This window comes from Chinchilla lanigera, unplaced genomic scaffold (genome assembly GCF_000276665.1).
Source record: "Chinchilla lanigera isolate Chin_1 unplaced genomic scaffold, ChiLan1.0 scaffold00005, whole genome shotgun sequence".
Classification (NCBI taxonomy): domain Eukaryota; kingdom Metazoa; phylum Chordata; class Mammalia; order Rodentia; family Chinchillidae; genus Chinchilla; species Chinchilla lanigera.
In genome coordinates this window covers 30,041,962-30,069,526 of record NW_004955406.1, presented here as the reverse complement: position 1 = coordinate 30,069,526, position 27,565 = coordinate 30,041,962, and the positions used below count along the sequence as shown (strand labels likewise).

The 27,565-nt window shown below is 35.5% G+C and overlaps 1 protein-coding gene and 1 long non-coding RNA gene across 2 annotated transcripts in view; one reads left to right on the top strand and one right to left on the bottom strand.

Annotated features, from left to right (window-relative positions):
• Positions 1-6,783, top strand: part of LOC106150126 — a 198,936-nt gene extending 192,153 nt beyond the window's left edge. Inside the window, exons 3-5 of the long non-coding RNA XR_001236748.1 lie at positions 1,842-2,061; positions 5,946-5,997; positions 6,455-6,783. This is a non-coding gene — a long non-coding RNA (uncharacterized LOC106150126). The remainder of the gene's footprint in view (positions 1-1,841; positions 2,062-5,945; positions 5,998-6,454) is intronic.
• Positions 6,784-22,354: 15,571 nt separating this feature from the next.
• Rgs1 (regulator of G-protein signaling 1) lies at positions 22,355-27,173 on the bottom strand. The gene is made up of 5 exons (XM_005375098.2): positions 26,946-27,173; positions 26,517-26,597; positions 26,023-26,084; positions 24,638-24,801; positions 22,355-23,230 (listed from the first exon to the last, which is right to left on the bottom strand). The coding sequence occupies exons 1-5, from the start codon at positions 27,080-27,082 to the stop codon at positions 23,045-23,047; spliced, it is 630 nt and encodes a 209-aa protein (XP_005375155.1). The 5' UTR covers positions 27,083-27,173; the 3' UTR covers positions 22,355-23,044.
• Between the last annotated feature and the right edge of the window lie 392 nt (positions 27,174-27,565).

Sequence of the window (27,565 nt, the reverse complement as noted above, 5' to 3'; positions counted from 1 at the left end):
CAGGCGCTTTGCCGCTGAGCTAAATCCCCAGCCCCATTCCTTCAGTTTTGAATGAAACAATCTCAACAGTATTAAGAAACGTTATCACTTTGTTATCAATACTGAGAAAAAGTACTTTTTTTATTATCTCATAACTAATGCTGCATCTTAAAATATCATTTACAGTCCTTATCATTTCTAAATTTTAAGTAATAAGCCTATTGCTGTGTCTCATTTAATGAATTAAAAATGAAAATATAATGCTATATCTCAAGGCACTTTTACAAAGTATTTTATTTACTAAATTTCAAAATAATTGATTTCATTTATAATTCGATTTCTTCTGTTTCATACTTTAAAAACAATATTCCAATAAGAGATTTATAGGTTTCACCATACTGCCACAAAGATCCATGGTATGAAAGACTTACAAACTCCTGTATTGAATTAATGGAAGAATCAATAAGTGCTTCAAGTTTGAGTGATGACTGAGAAGTCTTATGTTAATGGCTAAAGACCTATTTAAATTTTAGAAGTTTGTTTGTGACATCATCTGTGTACCTGTCACACAGTAAATGTCCATTACTGTTAGTTTTTAACTATTTCTTGCTAGGATCTTCCATTTTCTATTGTTTTCTAACCCTTGCTGAAGAGAATCTCAAATTCTGAACAGTATCAACTCAGTCAATTATGGACTACTTGGACTGATTCAATATTACATTAAAAATCATTGCATTGCTTAAAAATAGCAAGTTTAATAATAACTAGATAGATATGATTTTATAAATATATAATACATATCAATTTTACTTGGCTGTTCCAGTAAATATATTATGCTTATGCAATAAACAAGCAAACAAACATGAAATGAAGTTTTAGAGTTAATGGAATCAAGTTAGTGGTAGTTGTTTGAATTTGTCAGACTATGGTTAGCACTCCCAGACACGCACACCAGACTGACTATCTAACTTAGGCCAAAACATTTTACTGATTATATACTTCTGTATACACAATTATGTGCAATTGTTTTTTCTGGAGTTGCAATTGATTTTTTTTCTAAATAGATGGTTAGTATATACTATTCTACTAGTTATCTCTCCGTTATCTTGGTTTCTTGGTCCATTTTTATTGCTATAACAGAACACCCAAGGCTGGGTAATTTGCAATGAAAAGAAATTAATTTTTAAAGTCCTAGAGGCCAGAAAATCCAGGATCAAGGTGCTGATATCCGACAAGGACCTTCTTGATGTATTATCCCATGGCAGAAAACACAAGTGTGAAATGAGGGAGGAAAGAGAGTTACATTCTCCTTTTATAAGAAACCCACTTCATCATAACAAAACATTTCCATGCTAAAAGCCAATCCAATCATTAGGGTATAACCCTCCTGTCCTAATTATCTCTTAGTAATCTCACCCTTAATACTGTTGCATAAAGGATTAAGCTTTCAACATATGCTTTTGGGGGGTACATTAAAACCATAGCACTTAAGTAGTAACAAATAACAAATCAACCAGTGTTATTATGTGGAAAATTAAAGCCTTGTTTCAAGTGTACCCACGTAATTTTTAAATCATCTTCTGCTGTGTATTCTAATTAGATAATTTTTATCTTACGGCTATTCCTTGTGATTATCCCTTGGGATAAAGGATGCTATACTTTCTAATATGCAGGAAAAGCAAAAAAAAAAAAAAAAATAGTGAATAGTTTGCTCACTAAAGTAAGGACTGTCAAAGACAATTACTTAAGGCAATAACGAAACATCTTCAATTAGAGGAGCATTGTGCAAACAGTATACATTTTCTACTTTCTCAACATCATCTAGAATGCCCCATTGGAAGGGTTGCTCTCCTTTGTTCCAGAGCATTGTCGTCATCTGCAAGCTGAAAGCTGGGAGGATGCGTGTCCAGGTTCCATCAGGAAGAACAACGTGTAGAGGTGGTTCCCCCACTGCTTCAGAGCCTGGGACGGTAGAGTACATCCCTTCCACTCCCAGGACACTTTAGAAAACTGAGCGTGGCCGTACTTGACTGCCAGGAGGACAAAACAGTTTGTGCTGAGTATCCAACATTCTTCACTATGGTTATTATTCCTTTCTTTTTTTAAGACAACTTATCATTTACAAAACACTTTTATGCATATTTGTTTATTTTTACTCAACAAGGTAAAACTATAGTTAACTACAATTTCTTACATATACTTTCAAAGTAAAATATAACTATAACTAGTTATTGAAAATTTTATGCTACATGTTTAGGGGATAAAATTTAATGTAACTTATGGAGCTTTCCCTCTAAGAAGTTCCATAGAAGGTAGAAACTCAAAAAAAAAAAAAAAAGAAAAACACAAAAATAAACAAAAAAAAACTAGTATAAACAAACAATAGAAGGGATATAAATAACTTTTTATAGAACTAATTATCTAGAAAAGAATGGAGATATAAGTAATATAGGAATTTATGAGGCTGTAAGTTGACTGTGAAATTGGTTTTTCCGAGGAGGGTTAATGGGAAAGAATGCTGTGAATAGGAAAGGAATAATTTCAAAGGAATAATAAGATTTAGAACGCATATAAAGATACAGAAGTTATTCAACATTAGGGGGAAAGGCTACCTCACCCTCTCAAACAGTGCTGGAGACCAACAGACTCTTGCCTCCTCCCTCCAATACAAAAATAAAATGGAGTTTGTATATCTGAAAAATGAGTTTTTGTTAAGTTGAATTACTGAGATTTTATCATCTCCCTGTTATTTTAAGCAGCACTGACTTTAAGTAAGACACTAGTATACTTAATATCAGAAACAATTAATCTTTTAATATGCTTAAATTGCCTTGATTGTGACATATATGTGATAAATTCTTATGTAAAGTTTAAACTATACTCATTGATTTCTTCAAAAGAGAATGTCAGATATGCATTTTGAATTTATTTCAGTTAAAATTTGGAACCTTTTTTAACTAAACATAAATATATTGTTATTAATAAAAAGAAATAATAAAAGTCAAGTTAATTTTATTTATTTACTTTTTTGGTACCGGGAATCAAACTCACGACCTCGTGTGTGCCAGGCTGGTGCCATGCAGCTGAGCTAAATCCCCAGGCCCAAGTTAATTTTAATACACAAACCTTAAAATGGTTTATAAAGTCTAGGTAACATAGACTGTTAAAAAAAAAAAAAACCCACAGACATGAAAAATAATTATCTGCACATGCTGTTTTCTCCACTAGGTGGCTGATCTTGTGTTAGGTCGTACTTGCTATATATGCTGCCAAAATGCGCAGTCAGGTCATACCGGGAAGGGACAGTTACTGGGCTTTACTCTTTTCTGCCTCTTGATCTCCATTTCCCTTTCTTGATTTCCTGCTTCTGTTCTACCCTCTGTGCCTTGCTTTGCTCTTGGAATGGAACCAGAGGCTTCACTTTAGCTTTAGGTAAGGTAGTTTTAGCACTGCACTTAGTTTACTGGGAAGTCCTGATCAGCAAGTCAAATAGTGCTCTATTTCTAAAATTGTACATCTCAGATGGCTCCGTAGTGGCACCTTACATTTCCCAAAGCTCATCACATTTCTTTTTTGTGTAGTTCCTATGATCCTGGCCAATTCTGTTTGTCCTGCTAATTAGTATTTTTAGCATCCTTTTCCTACTCTTTGTGTGTTGGTACTGACTTTCCTGGTAACATTCTTTAGCCTGTTTTCTAAACAGATGTCCTCAAATATTCAAGGGAGTGGATTGCATATACCTGTCAACAATGACTAACTGATCAGCGACTCTCTCTGGTAACCCTCTTTTACCTCACATCAGCATCATTTACATTTCTCCTTCATTTGGTTTAGAATAAGCAGTCTTTCTTTCTGCTTTTCTTTCATGTCCTTTTTTATACACTTTTTCCTTGCCTTCTCCATTTGATGATCCATAAGTCACTGTATGATTCTTAGTCAAAAGCTTAACCTTAGGATCTAATATTTTGAAAATAGGACTCTGAGTTTTTTAAATTTTATAGTTGATTAGTATTAAGAAGCCATCCTTCAGTGAGCTAGGAATTTCATAACAGAGGGAACTGCCTAAAGAATGAGTCAACAATTAACCAAGCAGTTATTCTTACTATAAAGCTCAAAAGATTCACTTAGCAGATAGTACCCAGCATAATTCAGGGTTAAATATTTTAAATGAATAAGAATACTAAAGATAATAATAAAGAACACTAAAATAATAAGAATACTTAAGATAATATAAATTTTCTTTTCTTTCTTTCTTTCTTTTTTTCTTTTTTTTTTTTGTCTTTTTTAGACAGGATCTCACTGTGCAGTTCAGGCTGGTCTTGAACTCACTTGGTAGTCCAGGCTGGCTTTGAATTTGCAAAGGTCCTCTTGCCTCAACCTCCCAAGTGCTGGGATTATAGGTGTGCACTACCGTGCCTGGCAGTAATACAAATTTTCAGAGTGGTTGACTTTTATAAATATGGATGTTCCTTTTAATGGTGACAGAAAATATATCATCTATATCATCCAGACAAATAACATTTACTATAACACAGGGAAAGAATGATTGGTTTTAAAATAAAAAAGTAGGACCAAAACCTCCTTAACCCACCTCTTCTAGGAAAGCCCTTGTCCATCCATGTGCACTTGCTACCTGACTTGCTTCCTAATTTCACCTCCATTTAATTAATATTACCTAAGTAACTGTACTTGTACTATTATTGATTGACCATAGTTTTGTCCAACCTCAAATCCACCTTGTGATTTTGTCATTGGATCAATATTACCTAAGCAGCTATACTTGTAATCTTATTAGTAAACTCTAGTTTTTATCCTGCCTTATACCTACCTTACCTTATTGTTTTGCTGTATAAAACTCCCCTGAGAAGTGGATTCTCCAGGCTGCCCACTTGGAACCTCCTTCTGTCCCTCTTAGACAAAAGCTATCTTTCTCTTAATAAATACTTCCTACTCCTAAAAAAAAATAAAATAAAAAAATAATTCTGCCACTAATTGGGTAAAATTGCTTTACTTTGCTCAACCTTGAGCTACGGTCTATAAATTTGGAATAATAGTAGCTCTTTGTATCCTGTAGTGGTGTTCTAGAGTCAAATGAATGATGCATGAGAATTTAATTAGTGCACACACTTCTTATCTTCCTACTTAGTTGTACACATGCCATCTCCCAGATTAAACTTTCACCATTCTGCTGTTTGTTTTTTTCTCTGGTACCGGGAACCGAACACACGAGCTTGCGCTTGCCAGGCAGGCGCTCTTGCCGCTGAGCTAAATCCCCAGCCCCTCACCATTCTGCTGTTAACAGCTCTTAACCTAGTGCCATCTGCAGAATAGCCTTCATAAATGTTTGTTGGAAATAATGAACAATATTCCCTTTAAATATTTTTGCCTTTTGTCATGTTATTATATTATAGACTAAATGAACAGCTTTAAGTCTTTTATTAAATAAGTAGGTGGAGTATGCATGCTAAACAAATACATGTTATGTTGCATCAGCAATCTCAGATGATCTTAGCAGCTCTGGAGCTGGAGTAGTCTTTCAGCTTTGACCCACTAAGGTAAGGGGGCCAGATCATTTGACCCTGCACTCATCAGTAGTGACTGTGTGCTGCGTCCAAATGGGAGATATCAGCCTGATAAGGCAGTTTTGCTAGGCCTGTGCAGTTCCTGGAGAACAACTCATCATGAGCTGTAAGCAACACAAAATGCTAAATGCTAAGAGAGTGAGCATGGGGTTGTACATCATGTAATCTGCTACTGTCCTTGTGCCACCCAGCTGTAATTGCTTCATATAGAAACTTCACCTGCATTTAGAAACAGCTATTGTAGGGCTCTGGAAGAATTTTTCTGTGGAAAATGTATCAAAGGAAGGACAGTGGGATGGTGTCCTCCCTGAACACCTTCACTCCATTTGGTATTGAAGCTACCCCTGTACTCATCTTTGTTTCCTTTGCTTTCTCCAAACATAGATTCCTCAAGAGGAGAACCCTGCTCCCATCCAACATTACTTGATACTAAGAAGTGAGTGGGTCCAATTTGTACTAAATTAGCAAGCCTTTTGGCTCCCAGGGCAACATTCTCAGACCTACTGTATCAGCAATATTTTGGCCACCTCTTTAATATTTTTGTTTTATTTCTCAAAGTGGAAAGGACATTTTTCCACAGAAATTCCTCCAAGGCCACCATAGTTCCGTGAGGGATTAGGCTTCTCTAAATGTTTGCTAGCGGCAGCACTGATGATACCTACTGAGGCAAAACACTTCTAATTCTTCTCTTTTCTAGATATAGAGTGGCTTGATTTTCAATTTAGTGTACTTTATCTTGCCAATGATTTAATTCTAACTACAAATCAAGAGATTGCTTCACAACCACTTGAGCAATGCATTGTTCCTGTGTGTGCTCAAAGGATTGCAGAATGTTCAGGGAACTTTTCCTTTTAGTATTTATGACTTTCTTATTCTTCTTTCTTCTTCCTCAGATTGTGGAGCTGCATCAAAGGACAGTCCGGATTCAGCCACCTGCTATACTTAAAGTAGCGCCTTTCTACCAGCTCTATCCATCTGTTTTTAGAGCGGATTTGTGCACCATAAAGCTCTCTTCTCATAGGATAAATTATTTCATAGGTTAGTTGTTTGATCTGCCAGTGAAATTGGCCCTAATGAGTCCACAACTCCAGTTTTCCTGGTATGCACTGAGCTCACAGCTTCTGTCTGAATCCCAAGTTCAGACAGGCGTGTTTTACATTCACTTGGAATTCTGACTTATACTTAATAATTAGCCATTTTTAATCTCAAAGTATTTATATTAGCTAGGTATATATAGCTTTATATGTAGCTTTATATGTAGGTATATATAAGCTTTATATATAGCTTTATTTGTAAGTGTATTTTGAAAAGTGAATGGGAAATATCTGTTGTGTGGGAAATTTGCTTTTACTTAGGATTTTATCACTTGCAAAATTTTCCATCATTTATTCTCCTGATTCTAAATCCTCACCTCCCTTTTCCCTGTTGTTTTCTGGTATTTTCTATTCTAAAAGTTATATCTGAAATAAGCTTTTCATACATAGTTCTCATCCATAGCTTACAAGCTCTTTTCCAGGCAGCTCTATCTCAAAGAACATCACAAGGTTATAGAGATAACCTCTGCTTAACATGGGAATTAGTAAGGCTGCACTGTGATGGAGAAATTGCTTATTTTTTCCCAGGACAGTTCCATATATCTTTAGAGGAGAAATCGGAAGTTTTGAAAAGAAAACTTAATTTAGATCAGTGACTTTTTATTCATTAGGATAAAACTCCCTAGTAACTTCAACAAATAATGCCCAAATCTTAATAGCTTTTATTTACTACTCACAAAAATGCCATTATGGGTGTAGTGGATTGACAACTGGTGGTCAACTTATAGCCCCCAGCTGAACTGAGTAAGGATGGTGCTGGGTGTGGTAGGCCCACCTGGGGACTGTTGCCAGCAGCCTAAGAGGCAGACCTGCAGAAGAAGAAAAAAGGTTTTTGGGAACCAAAATGTGGTTGGGAGCTGAGAAAGGCTGTTGGGAGCTGGTAGAAGCTGTAAGGAGCTGTTGGTTCTGTTGGAGGAGCTTGTCATGCTTGCTTTCCTGATGAACTCAGCTGTTTTCATTCTTTGGGGAGCTCCGAACCTTGTTGGCATTGAGAATAACTTTGGTTCACTTTAGGGGAGCTCTGGTCCTCTGAGCGTCTCTTCCTGGCTCCAGAGGGGAAGATGGTGCACAGCTCAGGCTCCTGAAGAAGCTTGCTGTGTTGGCATCCCTGATGGGGATTCGGCCATCTTGATCATTGGAGGAGCTCGGGACCTCATTGTTGCTGAGGATGGCTGTGGTACCTTTCGGGGGAGCTCTGATTCTTCTGAGCATTGCTTCCTGGCTCCAGTGCAGATCCCAGCCTGCTAGCACAGATCCTTCATCCCTCTGGCCCAGACTTTCTAGATTCCACCACTGAAGTTTGGGCCTTAGCGGTGAAAACCAGGTGTGCATGAGATATTGTTATGGGCTCTAGGCCTCCAGTTGGATTCGTGGGAGGCATTGTTATGAGCTCTAGATCTTAACCTGGACTCATGCAGGTCATTATTTTGGGATCCAGGCCCTCAGCTGGATTCTTGGTCTAGAGTTTGTGGCCAGATTTCCTGCAGTCTTTTGTATATCATTCTTTGAGTGACTATTATAATTAATCTACAAAATATGTGTCCTGTATTTATATTGATTCTCCTTGCATGATATCCCCCAAACCATAACAATGGGTTTCATGGCCGTTTGGGGCAATTGCTTCATGTGGCTTTTCAATGTCAGATTTCTTTACTTCTAGCAGTGCTCCTTCTAGAAGAAAGAGTAGGGAGAAGAGAATAATCAGGGTGCACTATGGTTACATATGGTTTATCCCTTCTAAAATTCATGTTAAGGCTTAATAAAGTATTGTAAAGTGGTGGGGCTTTCAAGAGGTAATTAGTTTTAGTCTCCACCCTTTGAAATTAGGTTTTTCATAAGGATTTGTTAGAGTAGTTTGCTATAAAGTGAGTCTGGAACCTCCCCATGCACATTTCTATGTGTGCTTGTCTTCGACACTTGTTTGCCTGTCTTTCTGCCTTTTACCCTTATGATGCAGCATGAGGCCCAGACTAGACATGGCTGTCCAACTTTGAATTTCCAGCCTCCAAAACCATGACCTAAATAAACTTTTGTCCTATATAACTTACCCAGTCTCAGGTATTCTGTTATGACAATGGAAAGCAGCATGAGATAGTATGCCTTATTGTCCAGTCTGGAATTAGTAGCTGTCCCTTTTGTTCACATTCCACTAAAGAGAATTCAACTCCATGGACTGAAGAATTCAAGGCAAAATATAAAATTCAAGCCAAACTTTTCTCAGGTATTTCCTTCTAAAAGTGGCTCTCCAATTAAACATTTCTGGGTTCTGGGTTGCTTGTCTGTCTTTCTGGAGTTAGATCCCAGGTTCTTTTCATCTTAAATGAAGCATTGAACAAAATGAGCAAAAATCAGTGGCTAAGTTAATTCAAGAAAGTAAAAGTGAAGAATGAGGGAGAAACTGGCTCTGCAGAGTGAGCATGGGCCAAATAAAAGGAGAAAATTTAATGAACAGATGCCCTGGAGAAAGCAGGGAAGGCTACCATGAAGAAGGTCACAACAGAAAATTCTTCTTGGCATCTATGTCTTTTGTGCAGTCCAAATCTTGAGGAAATCTGAGAGAACGTCAACATATAGGTTCTGAGAGGCAGTGGTGGAACCCCACACCTCAAACTGACATCAGGTCTAGGCCAATCCATTGAAAACATGCTTCAGTTCTTGAGAGAAGTCCAAGTGCAGGGCTTTGGGCACTGTTCTGCACATGTATTCTGGGATCTTGTAATTAACAGATCATGCCTACTTCCCAACCAGCTTTGCCATGCCCTAATCTCCTATCTCAAAGCTAAAGTAGCAAATTCAAGGCAAAAGAACTCCTGGAAAGTAAATGCTCAGTGAAATATTAACTGTATGGAAACATCCATAGCAATATATTTGCTATTTACTTTGACAGATACTAAGATATATAATCTCATTTCTAGTACTGTAAGATTTATGAGCAACTAGAAGTTTCTACTAAAATCTACTAAAACCAAAGAGCAAAAAGAAATAAAAACTTGGGGCAATAAATAACTAACATATAAAGAGATAGTAATATAAAGTAATATTAGTAATAAGTAGGAAAGACTTAAAAGAACTAACATATAAAGAGATAGTAATATAAAGTAATATTAGTAATAAGTAGGAAAGACTTATTCTCACCCCTTTGGAAGTCAATTATATAATAATCCACCTAATGATAAAGAAATTTAAAAATAATTGTGGGGTCTTTTAATTCAATCCACTTTTTTCTTGTAATTCTTAAATCTTGGAAGCCAAATGTTTCTTTCAGAAGAGTTGTTACCTTCTCCCCTGGCCTCTCATAGCATATTGTTATTGTGCAATAAAGTGGAGGTTGGGATAAACCCCCAAGAATCCCATTGAGTGGAATGAGTAACATCTAGGGCTCTTTAGCTTTGGGACAGAAAATTAGAGTATAGCAAAGCTGGCTTGGGAATTAGGTTTGATCTGTCAATTACAAAATCCCATGACACATGCACAGAACAGTTCCCAAAGCCCTGTGTGCAAATTTACTGCAATAACTCCAGCTTTTTGATAGGTTTTTGATAGGATGGCCTAGAGCTTACATCAGCCCGAGGAGAGGGTGATATAAAAGGGACAATCCACACCGAGTTCTTGCCCCTCTCTTGCCTAGTGGCCCACACTCATCATGTACAGTGTACTTTTCCTACTTTTACTTGGTCCACAGTTGCTCTATAGAGCCTGTCTCTTTTTTTAAGTTTAATAAAATTTTGCTGCTCTTTGTGTTTGTCTGATCAACTCTTTGCTCAGGACAGAAAGAATGTAGATATCACCTCTAGAGAGAGATTCCAGCACCCCAAAACATGGTAACATCTTCACTGCATCCCATGGAAAGACAGTTGTCAGTTGCCTTCATTGCACCTTCTTTTTAGAATGTGGTCTCTGGTATAGATCAGACAACACCTAATTGGGTTTATAACGAGAGAGAGCAAGCAATTATAAGAGGAGACAAACTTGATATAGCTTGATTCCCAGTGAGTTTGCATCAGGTTATTATGTGATGTTGGAATTGCAGGGCTCTCCATTAGGAGGAGGAAGGAATACTAGTCCTGTTGGCTTTCTTTTCTTGTTTGTTTGTTTGTTTGTTTTTTCTTTTTTCTTTTTTTTTTTTTTTGTCTTTTTGAAGCAGGGTGTGGCTATGCAGTTCAGGCTGGCCTTGAGCTCACTTTGTAGCCCACGCTAGACTCAAACTCCCAGTGATCCTCCTGCCTCCGGCTCACAAGTGCTGGGATTGCAGGCATGCACCACCATGCCCAGTGCTTTATTTTCTTTTTATTAAATGAGGAAGGTTTTGTTGGAAGTAAGTAGAAAAACATAGCTCCTAGATTTCCAAGTGGAGTCCTGCATTGGCTGCCACATGGCTCCTTGGTTCAGAGGTTTTTACAGAGTAGTGGACCAGGTAATTGCTTAGTTGTTTTTTGGCCACATATCATGGGTGACTCTGTGGATTTAAAATGATGAATTAGAATTCAGCCTCTGTCACTATGTCACTCAGAATGTAGGGTTTAAGGAAACTGAGATTTTAAGAAAAAGCAGTTATTTTGCCTTTTAAATTTCTCAAAACTCAGAATTTAATTGGGAGGGACTGTAACTCCCTTTAGTAGGGTAGGACTGTATTCCATGTTGTCTGAGGAATTTCATTCTTGCCCCAGAGTCCTAGTTTGCTTCTTATTCTTATTTAAATTTTATCTGATACAGCTAATAGCTCAACTCTCTCTCAGGGCCTTTCCCTAGCTAGCTGCCTACTCATAAGCTAACTAAACTATTTACATTCTCCCCTCTGAAGAAGTATCCTTAACTCACTTAATGGAAAAGACTGAATCAAGGTAGTACTATTTTCTGCTGAAAAGGGACATCAAGGATTTTTTACAGAGAGCTAATATAAGTGGTCTTTAGTACAAGTAATATTGGGGTTTAGCGGTTACGGACTATCTTCAGAGGGTCAATTTAATAGACTGTGGAAAAGGAGTTTGGCACATTCATTATTGCTTTTATTTGCATAACATTTTGAAGTTTGAGATAACAATCATAAGTATGTATGCACCAACTACAGGAACACCCAACTATATAAGCAAATATTAATAGATACAAAAAATCAAATGAGTAATAATACAACTGCAATGGGGAACCTTAAAACCCCACAAATAGATAGATCAACCAGACAAAAAATCAGCAAAAAAATATGAGAACTGATTGAAGCCTGTGAACAAAGACTTAGTAGATGTTTACAGAGTGTTTCACCCGAAAATATCAGAATATACATCCTTCTAAGTTGCACATGGGACATTCTCTAAAACAGAACATATACTAGCCCATAAAGCATACTTAAGTAAATGCAAGGGAATTAAAATTATCCTATGCATACTATCTGACCATAATGTAGTGAAATTGGAAATTAATACCAAAAGAAACCACAGAAACTCCATAAACACATAGAAATTAAATAATGCCATCCTGAACAGCCAATGGGTCACAGATGAAATTAAAGGATAAATTAAGTAGTATCATAATTGAACAAAAATGTAGCTACAACATACCATAATCTGTGGAGCACAATGAAGACAGTCTTAAGAGGGAAATTTATAGCAGTGAATTCTCACATCAGGAAAACAGAATGAGGACAGGTAAACAACCTAATGTTTCACCTAAAGTTTCTAGAAAAAGAAGTGCAAGTCAAGCCTAAAGGCCAAAGAAGAGAAGAAATTATAAAAATCAGAGTAAAAATTAATGCAACGGAGACTAAGAAAACAATGGAAAGAATTAATGAATCTGAGAGTTGGTTCTTTGAAGGAAAAAATGAAATTGATAAACCTCTAGCCAACCTTATCAACAAAAGGAAAGAAAAGACTCAAATTCATGCAATGAGAAATGAAAAGGGTGAAATCACTATAGATCCTGTGAAAATTCAGGAGATCATCTATACCTACTTCAAAAATCTTTACTCTCATACAGTGGGAAACACAGAAGAAATGGACAGATACCTAGATATTTATGAGTTACCAAAGCTCAATCAAAAAGATATAAAGATTCTGAGTAACTCATTATCAGTCATTGAAATTGAAAATGTAATTAAAAACTTACTAACAAAGAAAAGCCCAGGATCTGATGGACTCACTGCTGAATTCTATAAGAAATTTAGAGATTTAATGCTAATACTTCTCAAACTCTGCAATGAAATTAAAAGGGAAGCAATACTCCCTAACTCACTCTGGAAGCAAGTATTACCCTGATACCACAACCAGAGAAAGACTCATCCAAAAAAGCAAACTAGAGGCCAATCTCCCTAATGAACATACATGCAAAAATACTCAACAAGATACTAGCAAACAGAATGCAGCAAATCATCAAGATTATATACCATGCCTAAGTGGGATTCATCCCAGGTATGCAGGAATGTTTCAATATATGCAAATCAATAAATATAATACACAATATCAATAAAACCAAAGACAGAAATCACCTGATCATCTCAGTAGATGCAGAAAGAACTCTTGACAAAGTCCAACATTAATTCTTGATAGAAAAACTCTACAGAAAATCAGAATAGGTCTTTATCTCAATGTGATAAAAGCCATCTACGACAAACCAACAGCCAACATCATACTAAATGGACATAAACTCGAAGCTTTCATTCTAAAATCAGGAACAAGACAGAAATGTTCACTATCACCACTCCTATTCAATACAGTTCTGTAAACACTAGTCAGAGTGATTAGATAAGAGAGAGAAATAAAAGGAATAATGATAGGAAAGCGGAAAAAGTTAAATTATCAGTATTCACAGATGACATGGTACAAGACCTCAAAAACTCTACCAAAAGACTTCTATATATTCAGTAACAGAACTGGATACAAAGTCAACACTCAAAAATCAATAACATTCCAGTAGATGAACAACAAACTCACTGAGAGAAAAGATAGGGAAACCATACCCTTCACAATTCAAGTCAGCTTGAACTTCATAGAAAGACCCTGTCTCCACAAAGAAAAAAAGAAAATGAAAAAGATAAAATAAGTTTGTAACAGGAAACACCAGAAAACTGTGTCTTTAATAAAAATTCTATGTTTTATATACTAAAATGTGAGAATATTTTTGTATCCAAAAAAAAGAAAAGAAAAAAGAAAGATATACTTAGAAATCAATCTAGCAAAGGAAGTAAAAGAACTATATATAGAAAATTACAGTCCCCTGAAAGAGGAGATCAAAGAGGATATCGGAAAATGGAAAGAAATCTCTTGCTCATCAAGAAATAAACCAATAACAAATGCTGGAGATGGTGTGAGGAAAAAGAAACACTTCTCCATTGTTGGTGGGAGTGTAGACTGGTACAACTAGTGTGGGAATCAGTGTACAGATTCCTCAGAAAACTAGGATTAGAGGTCCTATTTGACCTAGCTATTCCCCTTCTGGGTAAAATCTGTTCCACTGGTCCTCAATCTTTTTTTTGCCAGTACCATGCTGATTTTATCAGAATAGCTTTGCAGTATAATTTCAAGTCAGAGACTGTGATGCCTCCTGCCTTGCCTTTGTTGCTCAGGATTGCCTAGTGAAACAAAACAAAATAAAACAAAAATATGTACAGCTCAAATACAAGAACTAGAATAAAGTGATAGATTGGGATGATTCAGGGAAGGAGCCTAGTCCAGACACATTAAGAGATTAAAATAGAGATTTTTTCATGCCCTGGGTCATAGAATTGCCAACTGATAGAGATTCTCTATAAGTCTGATATTTCTTCTTAGGGTTTTAAAGTCTGCCTCTATTTAAAGTGAATTATTTATCCAATGACAAAAAGTGTCTTTTATGAGTGTGCAAGTTCCTCTGGTTTCAACCATAGAAGATCAAGGGCTCTGCAGTTTTGAAGGACTCTATACTAATGCATTTAAAGACTCCTGCTCTGCCTCTATAGTGGCGACTGTGGCTCCCCAAATTGTAGGAATAGCAAAAAATTCCTAGAAAGTGCTAGGGCAGTGTTTGCAGACCACTTTCTTATATTTAGCCCAGTTTTTTATTGGACATTATTGTTACTTTCTTTCTCTGTATATATATCTTTGGTTATACTTTCCTGCTGAGTATTTTAAGATTAAGCCTGCAACATTAAGACTATAAGGCTATCAGGTTAAAAAAAAAAAAAAGCACAAATATCACCTACCTCCTAAATGTAATCACAGTTAATAAAAGCATATTGCAAATGGAGAAATAAAAGGAAAAACCAAACAAAAATTCTGCATTCAGAGTCTTACCTCCTATTAATCTTGGTGGGACCTGCAAATATAAAACAGAAAATACCTGAACCTTAAGCTATTTCTAGCTCTTTTACTCTATCTAAAAATATAGGATTAAAAGAAACATCATCTATTTTGAGGAGCTATACGTTAAAAGAGTGAGTGACTATATCAGGTCTTTTTTCTCGTAAATAAGGAGTGAATACTAGAACATTCCACCAATTGTGTGGATCCAACACAGACACACCGTCACATTAATGGCTAGGCACTCTACAAAAGGTAGAATTCCTGTCCTGCCAGTCCTCTTATCATAATCCTTCTTGTTTTTGTTGGTGGCTTGTTTGTCTTTGATGGCTCTTTACCTGTCCCTTGGCATGAATCCTAAGCTTCAGTTTTGTTTTTTCTCTTTGAAAATTGCTTTTGACTTTAAAGGTGTTACTTGCCACAAGTTGCTTGAGTTCTTTGGCCTTTGGTTTTTGTCCTGAGCCTAGAGTGTGGATTGCAAGCCTCATTTTTTGTCCAAAATAAAAGTGAGCTTTGAGAGAAAACTTGTGGTATGGTTTCTATGGAGGTTTACTGGGGGCGGGGGGAGGGTGAGAATTAGTTGTTATCTATTGGAAATACAGTGCATGTGGAATTTCTTTAAAATTAATCTTTTCTCTTCTTGCCTTAATCCCCCAGTGCTCTCATTTTCTATTTCCAAGTTGTTTAATGCACATTTGTAACTGAAGGACATCAGAGACAATGTGTGACATCCAAGGGCTTTCCTATAATTTTCGGGGTGTCCAGTCTAGGCACCTATATTTTCCCTTGATCTGCTTTAATTATTCATCACATAAACTGCCTAGAAAGTATTACCTATTCACCCTCTCCGTTAAAATGCCTTAATTACATCTTTACTTGAATCTCTGATGCTTCCCTGCAGGATTACAACACTACATTTTAATTGGCTTTTCTTCCCTATATCTTCCTTCAAAAACACCTTACACACTAAATCTTGTGGTTTTAAAACACAAAGAAATCATAGCCTTTCCAGGAAACCTGTTGTAAGAAAAGTGGAACATTATAGACTGAGGTTAAAATCTTGGATCTGCAACTCAGTAATTTAATGTTGTTAGATAATACTTTTCACCTCTTTAATTCTTTATTTGTTGATTAGAAAAATCAAGCTGAAATTGTTTATCTTAAAGAGTTTCAGTGTGGACTAAACAAGTAATATTGTATATAGCAAAATGCCTGAACTATACATTGTAAAAAACAGTTTAACAAAAATGACTTGTTGCTGTTTTGCTTAAAACTTTTCTGATGGTCTATTATAAAAGATAAAATTCACACCCTTTGCAATGGGCTATATCACTTCTGAGAATCTGTTCTAGGTTACTGTTACTGAACTTTCTATCACTGTAACAAAATTCCTGAGATAATGAATTTATGAGGAGAAAAATTTTCTAGTAGAGGTTTATAGATCTTCTGTGTAAAAGATAACATCATCTGTAAATAAAAGCAGGTTAACTTCTTCCTTCCCTTTTTGAATTCCTTTTTTCTTTCTCTTACCTGATTTCTCTGGCTAAGGTGTTTAGTACTATACAGAATAATTATGGCAAATGTGGATACCCTTTTCTGTTTCTGATTTGAGGGGAAATGCTTTCAGTTTTCCCCCATTTGTTATAAATATCTTTTATCAATTTGAAGTAAGGTCCTTTTATGGCTACTTTCATCAGGGTTTTTATCCTGGATAGATGTGGGATTTTGTCAAAGGATTTTTCTGCACCTATTGAGATAATCATGTGATTTTTGTCTCTGTTTTCATTTATGTGATATATTTATTTATTTGGGTATGTTGCACCATCTTTGTAGGCCCTGTATGAAGCCATCTTGATCATGTTTGATTTTTTTAAAGTGACGGTACATGTTTTTGCCAGTATCTTGTTGAGAAGTGTTTTTGTTGCTGTTGTTTTGTTCTTTTGTACCAGGAATCAAACTCACGGCTTTGTGCCTTGCAGGAAGTCGCTGTGCCACTGAATTACATCTCCAGCTCTTGTTGAGAATTTTTGCATCTATGTTCATTAAGGAGATTGGCCTATAGTTTTCTTTTTTTGGTTAAAAAAGAAAACTGTCTCTTTTGGTATCAGAGTAATGCTAGCTTCCAGGAATGAATTAGAAAATGTTCCTTTCTTTTCAATTTCATAGAAGGTTTGATAAATATTGTATTAAACCTTCCCTGAAGTTCTGGTGAAACTCTATGGTGAATCCATCAGTCCTGGGCTTTTCTTCATTGGTATGGTTTTTACTACTGCCTCTATTTTATTGGCTGTTACTGGCCTATTCAGGGTTTTTATGCCTCTTTGGCTCAATTTTGGTAATTCATACATGTCTGGGAATTTCTTCTAGGTTCTCCAATTTACTGAAATGTAAGTTCTTGAAATAGTTTCTTATAATCCTCTGAACTTCATCAGTGTCCACTATGACTTCATTTTTTCATTTCTAATTGCATTGCTGTGAATTTTTTTCTTTCATTCTTTTTGTAGGTTTGGCTAATGGCTTGTTATGGTTTAGACCTAGAATGTATGCACAAAATTGTCTGTGTTCAGAAGTGTGGCTTTTAGAAGGTTACTAGATTGTTGGATCACTATGCTCATCACTGGATTAATCCCTTGTCTCCTTCCTTTCTTCCCTTTTTCTGGTTGCCATGGCTTGAGCACCTTTTCCTCCCCCATGTCCCTCTGCCATCTTGTTTCTGCCTTGGAGCTTATCAACTATGGATAGAAAACATAAGCCAAAATAAACCTGTCCTCCTGTAAACTGTGAGTGTCAGGTGTTGTGTACCAGTGATGGGAATGTGACTAAAACATGGTTTGCCAATGTTTGTCCTTTCAAAGAAACAACTCTGATTCCTTGATCCTTTTTTTGTTTTGTTTTGTTTTAAGTCAAAATTTCGTTAATTTCTGCTCTGGTCTCTATAATTTCTATCCATTTCTTATGGATTGCTCTTGTTTTTCTAGGACCTTAAGCTACCTCATTACATGATTTATTTGTGATTATTTTATTATTTTAATGTGTGTATTCAAAGTCATAAACTTCCCTCTTTAAACTGCTTTCATTGTGTCCCACAGGTTTTGGTGTGTTGTGCATCCATTGTCATTTATTTGACTCTGAACGTTTTAGTTTGTTCCCTTATTTCTTCTGTAATCCTTTCATTATTAAATAATATATTATTTAATCTTCATGTGCTTGTGTAGTTTCTGTGATTTCTTTTGCTGTTGATTTCTAGTTTCATTTTGGTACGTTCTCATAGTATTCAAGAGATTATTTCCATTATTTTCTATTTAAGCAGGCTTTATGACCTGCTTAAATGGTCATGGGTATGGTCTAATGTGGAAAAAGTTCTGTGTGCTACTGAGAAAAATGTATATTCAATTATCAGATGAAATGCTCCATAAAATCTCGTAGATCCACTTGCTCAGTGGTTTAATGCTGACATTTCATTGTTGACTTTTTTGGTCTGGTGGACCTGTTTATTAGAGTGGGTGCTGAAATCCCCTGCTGTTTCTGTATAAGTGTCTATTTATCCTTTTATGTCCAGTAGTTTTTGTTTTATGAATTTGAGTATGCCAGCATTTAGTATATATATTTACAATTGTTATTTTTTCCTGTTGAATCAATCCCCTTACTCATATGTAGTGTCCAGTTTTCTATTTCCTCATGTCTCTTAGATCTAATAAACAAATTCAGCGAAGAGGTAAGATACAAAAATGGTACACAAAAATAAGTAATGTTCCTGTACACCAATGATGAATCTACCAAGAAAGGAACTAGGAAGACAATACCATTTGCAATCACTTCAAAAAATTAAATGCCTGGAAACTAACCTGAGGAAATAGAAGGCTTCTATAATGAAAACTATAGTACTATGAAAAAGAGATTAAGAGCGCATTAGAAAAGGAAATATATTCCCTGTTCCTGTACAGGCAAAACTAATATTAATGAACAAGTTAAAAGAGGAAAGGTTAATTTCAGCTCAGTTTGTAGAGGTTTCAGCCCATAGTCATCTGGTTTCAAGGCAAGACAACATGGCAGGGGAACATTTCAGAGAAGAAGAGGTCCACAGCGTGCAAGCAGAAGCAGCAGCAAGCAGCAAGCAGCAATCCTGCCTTCCCTCTCTCCCTTTATAGTCCATCTAGGTTATAAACCCTTTGATCAGGGCCACCGAACCTAGCATGGGGCTTCCATCATCCATACCCAGAACTATGCCAGTTCCCATCAGTGGACTAATTTAGTACTACGCACCCTTAATCTTAGTATCAGAGGCCCTAGACACAGCCAGCCCTGAAAAGCCCTACCTACCAGCACATGAGGCTTTGAGAGGGACATCTAGATACAAGCTATAGCAAAATTTTTTCGTGATTTTAAAAATATGTGCAAACATTTATAGTTGCTACTATCTTTTATAACTATCTTACTTGCAGGAAAGTTTCACTGAGGTTAAATATAGAGTAAGATAACATTTTACCCTTCGAATGATGCATTTTTAGCTATAAAGATACTCAACAAATAATGGAATTATTTCTGCAATTGATTGGTAATTCTTATTCTATGGATGTGGTTTGTACTCTTTTTTTTTTTTTTGTCTTTGAGACAGTGTTTCACTATGCAGTTCAGCCTGGCCTGAACTCACTTTGTAGCCCAGGCTGACCTCAAACTCATAGCGATCTTCCTGTCTCATTGTTCCAAGTGTTAGGATTACATGTGTGCACTATCACAGCCGGCCTGTGGTTTCATCTTGATCTCAAAAAAATTCCACCATTCTGTACTGCAATTTATATTTATGGCATTTTAAATCATGTTTACTCTAATTTTCCTCACTTATTTCAGAATTTCTTAGTTTTAACATTAAATCTTGAAAGTTTCCTACTAGAATAATATATCCCTGTGTGCATATAGAAACAAAGAAAATTGAATATAATTTATCCCATGTGGACTAAATGGATATACGTGTACTTTTTATTAGATATCATAGGGTATATTATTATTCTCATTTTTACTCTTATATCTCTAGCTTTTTGTAAAGTAAGTCTAAAAAATGTAAATGTAAACAAAAATTAATGAAGGGATTTTTATCTATATGTGCTGTTTATTTCCTCTGATTTAGTATCACAACAGGGAGTACCTTGTATGCCGAGACTCTCAGACTGAGCATATGTCAGTCGTACTGTTCACATCTCTATGGATGGTCTTATGAGACACTCATACCATAACAAAAATGCTAATGGGAAGAAAATAATATTTTCAATTACTTTATATTACTATGACACTATGGAGGTAGGATGACTTTTCCCAAAATGAAGAGGTATCTTAGATGCTAGTTTTGATAATATTAGAATTGGGTGGCTCTTTAAAATGACAATTTATTTAAACAAAGACCAGCAGCCTTTGTTTTATAATCAGTGTTGAACAGTTGGACTGTTTGCTGATCATAGTCTCAAGGATCTGGACTCTATTTAATTTGACAGTAGTTTTTAAAATAGGAGTAGTGTGTCCTATGTTTATTGCAGGTTGCAGTTCATCTCTATTGTACCTTGAAAATAACTACATAATGGTGTAAGGGGTCATAAAAAGTCTTTATAGAAAAGCTACTTTATCTGGACCTTGAAGAATTGCTTGTTCTTTGAAAATTGGAAGGAGTTAAGAAAATGTTAGATAGAGATCAACCAAAGAGCTGGACACAATGAAATGAGATTTAAGCCATGCATATTTTGAGGTTTCTATGAAGAAAAAGATGATTAATCCAATTAGATGTCAAGGTAGGAAGGATACCCAGAGGAAAGTAATGGGAGTTATACTGTAGAGATCACCCTGGGAGCATTCTAAATTCCAGAAAGAGACATTTACTTTTCAATTTATATGTCATGGGAAATTATGTGGTCAAGTCTATAGACAAATCTGTTATCCGTAGATATTTTAGTGGATTAAGGATGGCACTACTTAGAGGATAAATTAGAAAGAGGCAAAAAAGAGGGAGAGCAAGTCATGTGGACTGAAAAACAATGAGAGCCTAGGTGGGAGTGGGAGAAATAAAAATGAGCAGGTGCTGTGTCAACTACAGGCAGTGGCAAGCTGTAGGAGGAGGACAGGCAGAATTTGATGGTGGAATGAACAAAGGGAGAGAGAGAGAGATGTGGTGAAGATAATGAAGGCAAAGGAACCGGATAGTCTTCCTAAGATTCTTGTCAATATGACCAGCTAAAGCACGAAGTAAAACACAGAGTAGAACTGCTTTAGACTTTATCCAGTGGAGACTCAAGAATAATGCTTTGAAAACTGGATCTTCATATTTCTATTTTATCACTGCGATTGCCTAGTGAGTAGGCAAACTTCTAGTAACTAGGTACAGTGATTCACTGCGGTGCAGGGGTGCAGAAGCTATTCAGGGCTGTCCACTGTACTGACCTTTTGTGCTGTCTGTAGATAGTTGCTTCAGAGAGGTTTTACTTTCCTAATTAGGTGACCTTTGGGGCTACTGCAGGCTGTAGTGACTTAGCATTTGTCTTGTGGTCTGTGGGTGGCAGTGTTGCACAGAAAGAAAAGTGGTGCCATGTCTGCCCCTTAATTCCTGTATTATCAGATCATCTTCAGAATTACCTGGGATTTCTTTTTAAACATAGATTCCCATATTCGATCCCTTAGTGATCCTGACGGAATTATTCTGAGATAGCACACCAAGGCTTGTGTTTAGTATTCTGAGTAATTTTGAGAATTAGCTAAATTTAGGAGCTAGTGATCAGATTCTCAGTTGTCATTGGATTTCTCTGAACATTACATGTGAAAATGCATCTGAGGTTTACAAACTTTGAATCACAATAGAATGTAATTGAATTGCTTCTAACAATTACTTTTGCATCACTTTTCAAATGACTTCACCAATTAATTTCTCATTGGTTTGAAGCTTGACTATATGAGGTCATTTTTTTTTTTATTTTAAAGAGAGTAGTAAATGAGAAACAAACAAGCAAAGAAATAGAACAATAGCAGCATACCAGTATCATAAACATAAACGAATCAAAGCAAGAATATTCAAAGAGATACAGAGTCTCAGGACAAAATAATACGAATCAACAGTGGTTGTTACATTACATATCACTATTCTCAACTACATTGCTCAGGTTACCAGACCTAAGAATGAAAGGTTGCTCAAACCATCATAGGGAATAAGCAAATAATTCTTCTATAAAAGAGTAGAGATAATACAGAGCTTCATTAGACAAGATGACCATTACAATCACCATTACAAGATGACCATTACAATCACCATTGTAATTCCAGTGCATATTGTTACCTTCAAATCAGTATGAGGTCATATTTGTTGGATTTTTATGCATGATGATAGTGAGATAAAACATGAATTCTATCCAATTTAATTCATAAAATCTAATGTTAATAGATGGAAGAAAGTACAAGAGCCTTGCTTTCATTTCTTTTAATTCAGAGAAAAAAGGTTTAAATAACAATGAAATCTAAACAAGACTAATTTCTGTATACTTTTAATACAAAACTCATGTTTATTATTGATACTGATAATTTAATTTACAAGTATATTCTGACTTCCTAGTTTCTAGGATAATAGTTTAAGTTAAATACACTATTCTCTTCATCACTTCCAAATCAAATACTTTTAACACAAAAACTTTTGTGTCAATAATAGCAATGATGATTTTTAAACACATACAATACTTTTGAAATAGTTATCCAAATTAAGGGATTTCAGCAGCACATACAATATTTATCTAATAGTACATAGCATAATTTTCAGTTGAACTTGAAGCTTATAGAGTTCTGTAATCAGCCTCATAAGTTTTATTCGCACTTTCTGTATAACCAGTGTTACTTTGTTTTTTCAGTTCTGAGGGATTTTCTAATACAGAGGTCAGTTACATTTTGTGACAGTACCATGATATCTTCTTTCCTTCTCTGGTCTCTCAGTTTTTATTTTGCTTATGCTTCTTTAATCTTCTGCCTGGATAACTTCCACATCCATCCATTCTGAGTCACTTGTTCTTTCTCTAGGACTGATGAGTCACCCAAGCAGCCATCTTGGTGCATATCCCTTTTGTCCTTGATACCATCTCTTCAATTCCCTTCACCCAGGAACCAGTCACTTTAGGCTACCAGCCTGAAGGTCATTTAGAAGATTTAAGTAAATATCTGATTTCAGGAACCTGGGATAAGAGTCCTTTTCCATAAGAGTATATATGAGTTTTTGGGCTTCATCAAAACATGTTGGTGTAGGTGATTTAATCTTCTTGGCTGTAGATTCTCGAGTGCGAAAGTCAATATTGATCTAAAAATAAATTTTTGTTGGTTAATATATACTTCTACTTATGTTAAATTTTATTGTTATTGGGTTTTTATTTTAAAGAGAAAAAACAATGATACAAAATTTCAAAGCATGGTAATAGGAGAGTAACTACTTAATGCATTGCGTATTGTCATCTTCAAATTAGTTGCTCAGATTACAAGATATAGGCGTGAAAAATTGATCAAACAATATAAGCATAAACCTTCCTTTTTAATGAACTAATAGAAATTAGTAATATAACTAACAACTGTCTGGTATATATATATATATATATATATATATATATATTTATTTATTTATTTTTCTTTTCTTTTCCTTCTTTTCTCCTTTCCCCCATTCTAGTTGCTCTTTCTTTTGAACAGTTTCTTCCCATTTTACAATATCTATTGTACATTTTGGGTCTTATTTATTCTTTCAGCTTCTTATACTAGGGAGACAGTGCAATTTTTACACATGTGAGTCTGATTTATTTTACTTATGAGTATGGTCTCAAGTTGCATCCATTTACCTATAAAAGTCTCAAGTTTATCCTTCTTTATGGCTGAGTAGTACTCCACTGTATAAAAATACCACATCTTTTTTTATCCAGTCCTCAGTTGATGGGTATTTGGGTTGTTTCCAAGATATAGCTATTACAGCTTGTATTGCTATAGACATGGATGACATATATCACTGTGGTATGATGTTTTTAATTTTTCTGGGAAAATACCCAGAAGTGGAATACCTGGGTAAAATGGGACTTCTAGGAAGTGGTTTTAAATCCTCATCTAATCAGTTACCCCTTGAATGCCTAGGCCCTATAGCAAGTATGCAGGAGATCAAAAAATCAAAAACGTCTTTGCTCCAACTTTTCTCATAGTGTAATTGGAAGACAAAGAAGAGATAGACATGAAAAATGTATCCATACAAGGAGGTACATGTAATAAAAAAGAGTGACATGGACCTTTAAAATTTGCTAGGTGAGAGAGCTCTTTATGCAGGCATTTTATGGTTGCACTAAGAATATTTCACTGAAAAGTGAACATTACAACTTACTAGATATAATTTTGCTGCTGCAGTTGAATGTATGAGAACGATCTCTATTTTATTCTATCCAGTATGAAATAGTTCATTAAGGGTTCCCAGACATTCATTTCCAACCAATAATACCTGTTCTCAATTCCCTATCCTCATCATGTGAGGTAGTTTTGCAAAAATCAGTCTTTTCATTCTCTGTATGGAAATCTTCACAGATATAAGAATTATACTATTACTACACTGACCTATATGAATATACTTAAATATATAGAAGTAAAATGGCATGCAAAAAGAATTGCATCTTGATATGTGTGTTGAATGTTCTCTCTAGCTAAATTCTTTTACATAAATGATAAGGAACTAAATACTTACTTGTTTAGCTGCTTCTGAATGCACAAATACTTTATATATGTTCTCTGCTTTCGAGTGCAGGAGATTAGACTCTGTTTTCTTATAGTCTTCACAAGCCAGCCAGAACTCAATATTCTCTTCACTGAACTCAGACTTTAGGAAATTTCCAAACACATCTTGACCAGCTAAAAAGAAGCCAAAGAATTGAGCTAATTAATTAATTGAAGCAAGGAATGAATAACTTAAAAAAATTTGCAAGAAATATAATACCCCATTCTACACATATAAAGGTGATAGACCTACTTGGAAATAACTGTTTTAGTTTGTACAGAGTGGAGAGCTTTAGAAATTCTTCTATACATAGAAGAGAAATCTGGGACCAAACTTATTCACAGTCACAGAGCTGCAGAGTGTGGTCCCATAATTGTGCTTTGCTTCTATCTAATAGATGCCAACCTATTACCCAGAGTTTATAGTAGTACAAGGGTGCAAACATTTATGGAAAAAACACCAGCATCTTATTTCCTTACCCAGTCATATTTAGGCCTATGTATATCACTTATGTACCTAATATACAGATTATGTTGGCTCATGTTCCTGGTAATTATGGGGACCATTTCCATGCCATTTCTTTGTTTAGCTAAATTGAACAGTTAGTCTAATCATTAGAGGGATGTACAGGATTGAATTACTCGATACCAAAGATCCTTATGATGTTTCTAGGGAGAAGAGAATGAACATATCCTTCAAGGTTCCAAACCCCCTAGAATTGCAGCACCCATGACAGGGGGAAAGCAAGTGATTTCATTCTTTCATCAGAAAATTCCCACAAGACTCTGTGTGTAAAAATCCTTTTATCTGTGTTGTAACAAGTATTAAATTACATATAATGCAGTTATTTCCTTGATATTGAGCACCTTCAAAGTAGTAAAATAGTGTCTTTCTTTTGCTTGCCACATAAAGGTGGGATGAATAGGAGACTTAATGAATCTAGAAAAGATAATATATTAATCCAATGAAAGAATCCTGCCTTTTATATCCACCAATTCAAAATAAATTCTTTAGGCAGCTTTTGAAATGATAATTTACATGTTTAGATATTTGGTTTGCTTTTTAAAACTTTAAACTTCAGAACCCTAGAATAATTTTAATTTTGTTCCTGTGGGGACTGATGAAACTCCAACTTGCTTTGGCAGATTTATCTAAAGGACAGTGGTAAAACTGAGTGCAAGATCAACATTATATTACAACGAGGCGTACTGTGTTGGAATTTTAATGACTGTGGAAAAGCCAGAATATAACAGTTTTTACACTAGCCTACTCAAAATACTGTTTAAATGAGGCCATTCAATATATTAGGGTACTGAGCTGAAATTAAGAACATCTAGTAATTAAGTCGTACTTACTTTGATTAGCAAGAAGTTTTTCAAGAGATTGAGACCACTGCATTACTTCATCAGCAGAAAGTCTACAGGAGATGAAATTTACATAAATTAGTAAAATATTTTTATGTAAACCATGATGATATCAGAATAGCTGATGCATTTTGATAATTTCACAAACTAAGACTCTAGTTCTAATAAATTTTATTAACATTTCTGTATAGAAATTCCTTAGAATTACCATAGTTATGAAAATAATCCACAAATAAAATTTGAAACAATATAAACATATAAAATCTATTAGCAAAACAAATTTTACTTTTTGTAAAAACTAATAGCAGACATATGTACACCCATATGTGTATTTACATTGGTGGTAGTGTAATCTAACCTTATTTGGCATGTTACCTAAAATAAATGAAGTCTATTATGTGCAATATTAATTTCTAGGATACAGAGCTAATGCCTAGGCTATTCTTCTAAATAATAATGATAATTCAATGTATCAATGTACATACATGGCCTTGGACTTGGAAGATTTCATGCCTGATTCTAGATGCGGCATCATAAATCTCAGGTGAGCTTTCATGTCCATTCCACTGCAAAAGGGAGAAAGTGATTATTTGTATTTCTTCAGTAAATTCATTTTATTTGTAAAAAGGAAGGCACCTGGTAAATGTTTCCAAGGAAAGGCAAAAATAAAAATAGTTGATGTAATATTTTGCCACATTAACACAGAGTCATTTTTATGAGTCAGTGTCTGGAAACATTCTCTCTTAATTTAATGCCATAATACAATTTACTTCTTAATACTACTGGATCTTACTTATAACTCACAACAGGTAATTGCTACAACCTGTTTAAACTAAGTACTCATTCTCTTCCGTTCATTGTTTACAGTCCCTCTACCGTTAAAACAAGCTAAGTGAAACACTGAGGGAACTTACAAAGTTCTTGGTCTCCTTTTGTGTGTTTTGTCATCTAAAAGCGAGTGGTCAGTTTCTTTCAGGTCCTTTGGGTGAGCAGAGAAGAACATTCCTGGCATTTTGTCCAGCCTTGGCGTAGAGATGGCTGCTGCTCTCATGGCCTCTCACAGCAAGTGTCTGTTAGCCAACGTCTCTGCTGCTTTATATAGCCAAGGCAGACAGGCGCTTGCTGCTCGAAGGAGACTGTTTATCAAGTGATGTTACCACAGACACAGAAGTTCCTCCTTCCTTGAGTGCTGTGACGTGTATCTTGAAAAAAAAAAAGCATACTGTGATGCCTTGTGGTTGAAACTTAACCAAAGGAGAGCAGGTCACTTGATTAGAAAGAAAAAAAAAAATTAAGCACACAGACACACACACACACACACACACACACACATACATCACACATCTAAAGCATTAGTATCGTCACTCTTTGGTTTGGGGGAAGTGTCCTTGTTTGAGGTAGAAAATTACATATGCCAATAAAATGTTTCGTTTGCTGTATGGTATCACTCAGCATTAAAGTTGTATCTCCTTCCATGCTTTGGATTGTCCGTGATTGAATGTAATATTTCAAAAGATCCCCCACCCTTGGAAGT

What these genes read in the sequence shown, in the direction of transcription:
- Rgs1 (XM_005375098.2), bottom strand. Translation starts at nt 27,082, where the DNA reads ATGAGAGCAGCAGCCATCTCTACGCCAAGGCTGGACAAAATGCCAGGA. An exon ending in AAAAGGAGACCAAGAACTTT is followed by an intron (nt 26,598 to 26,945) that starts GTAAGTTCCCTC and finishes TCCCTTTTGCAG; the next exon opens with TGGAATGGACATGAAAGCTC. An exon ending in TCTTCCAAGTCCAAGGCCAT is followed by an intron (nt 26,085 to 26,516) that starts GTATGTACATTG and finishes CATCTCCTGTAG; the next exon opens with ACTTTCTGCTGATGAAGTAA.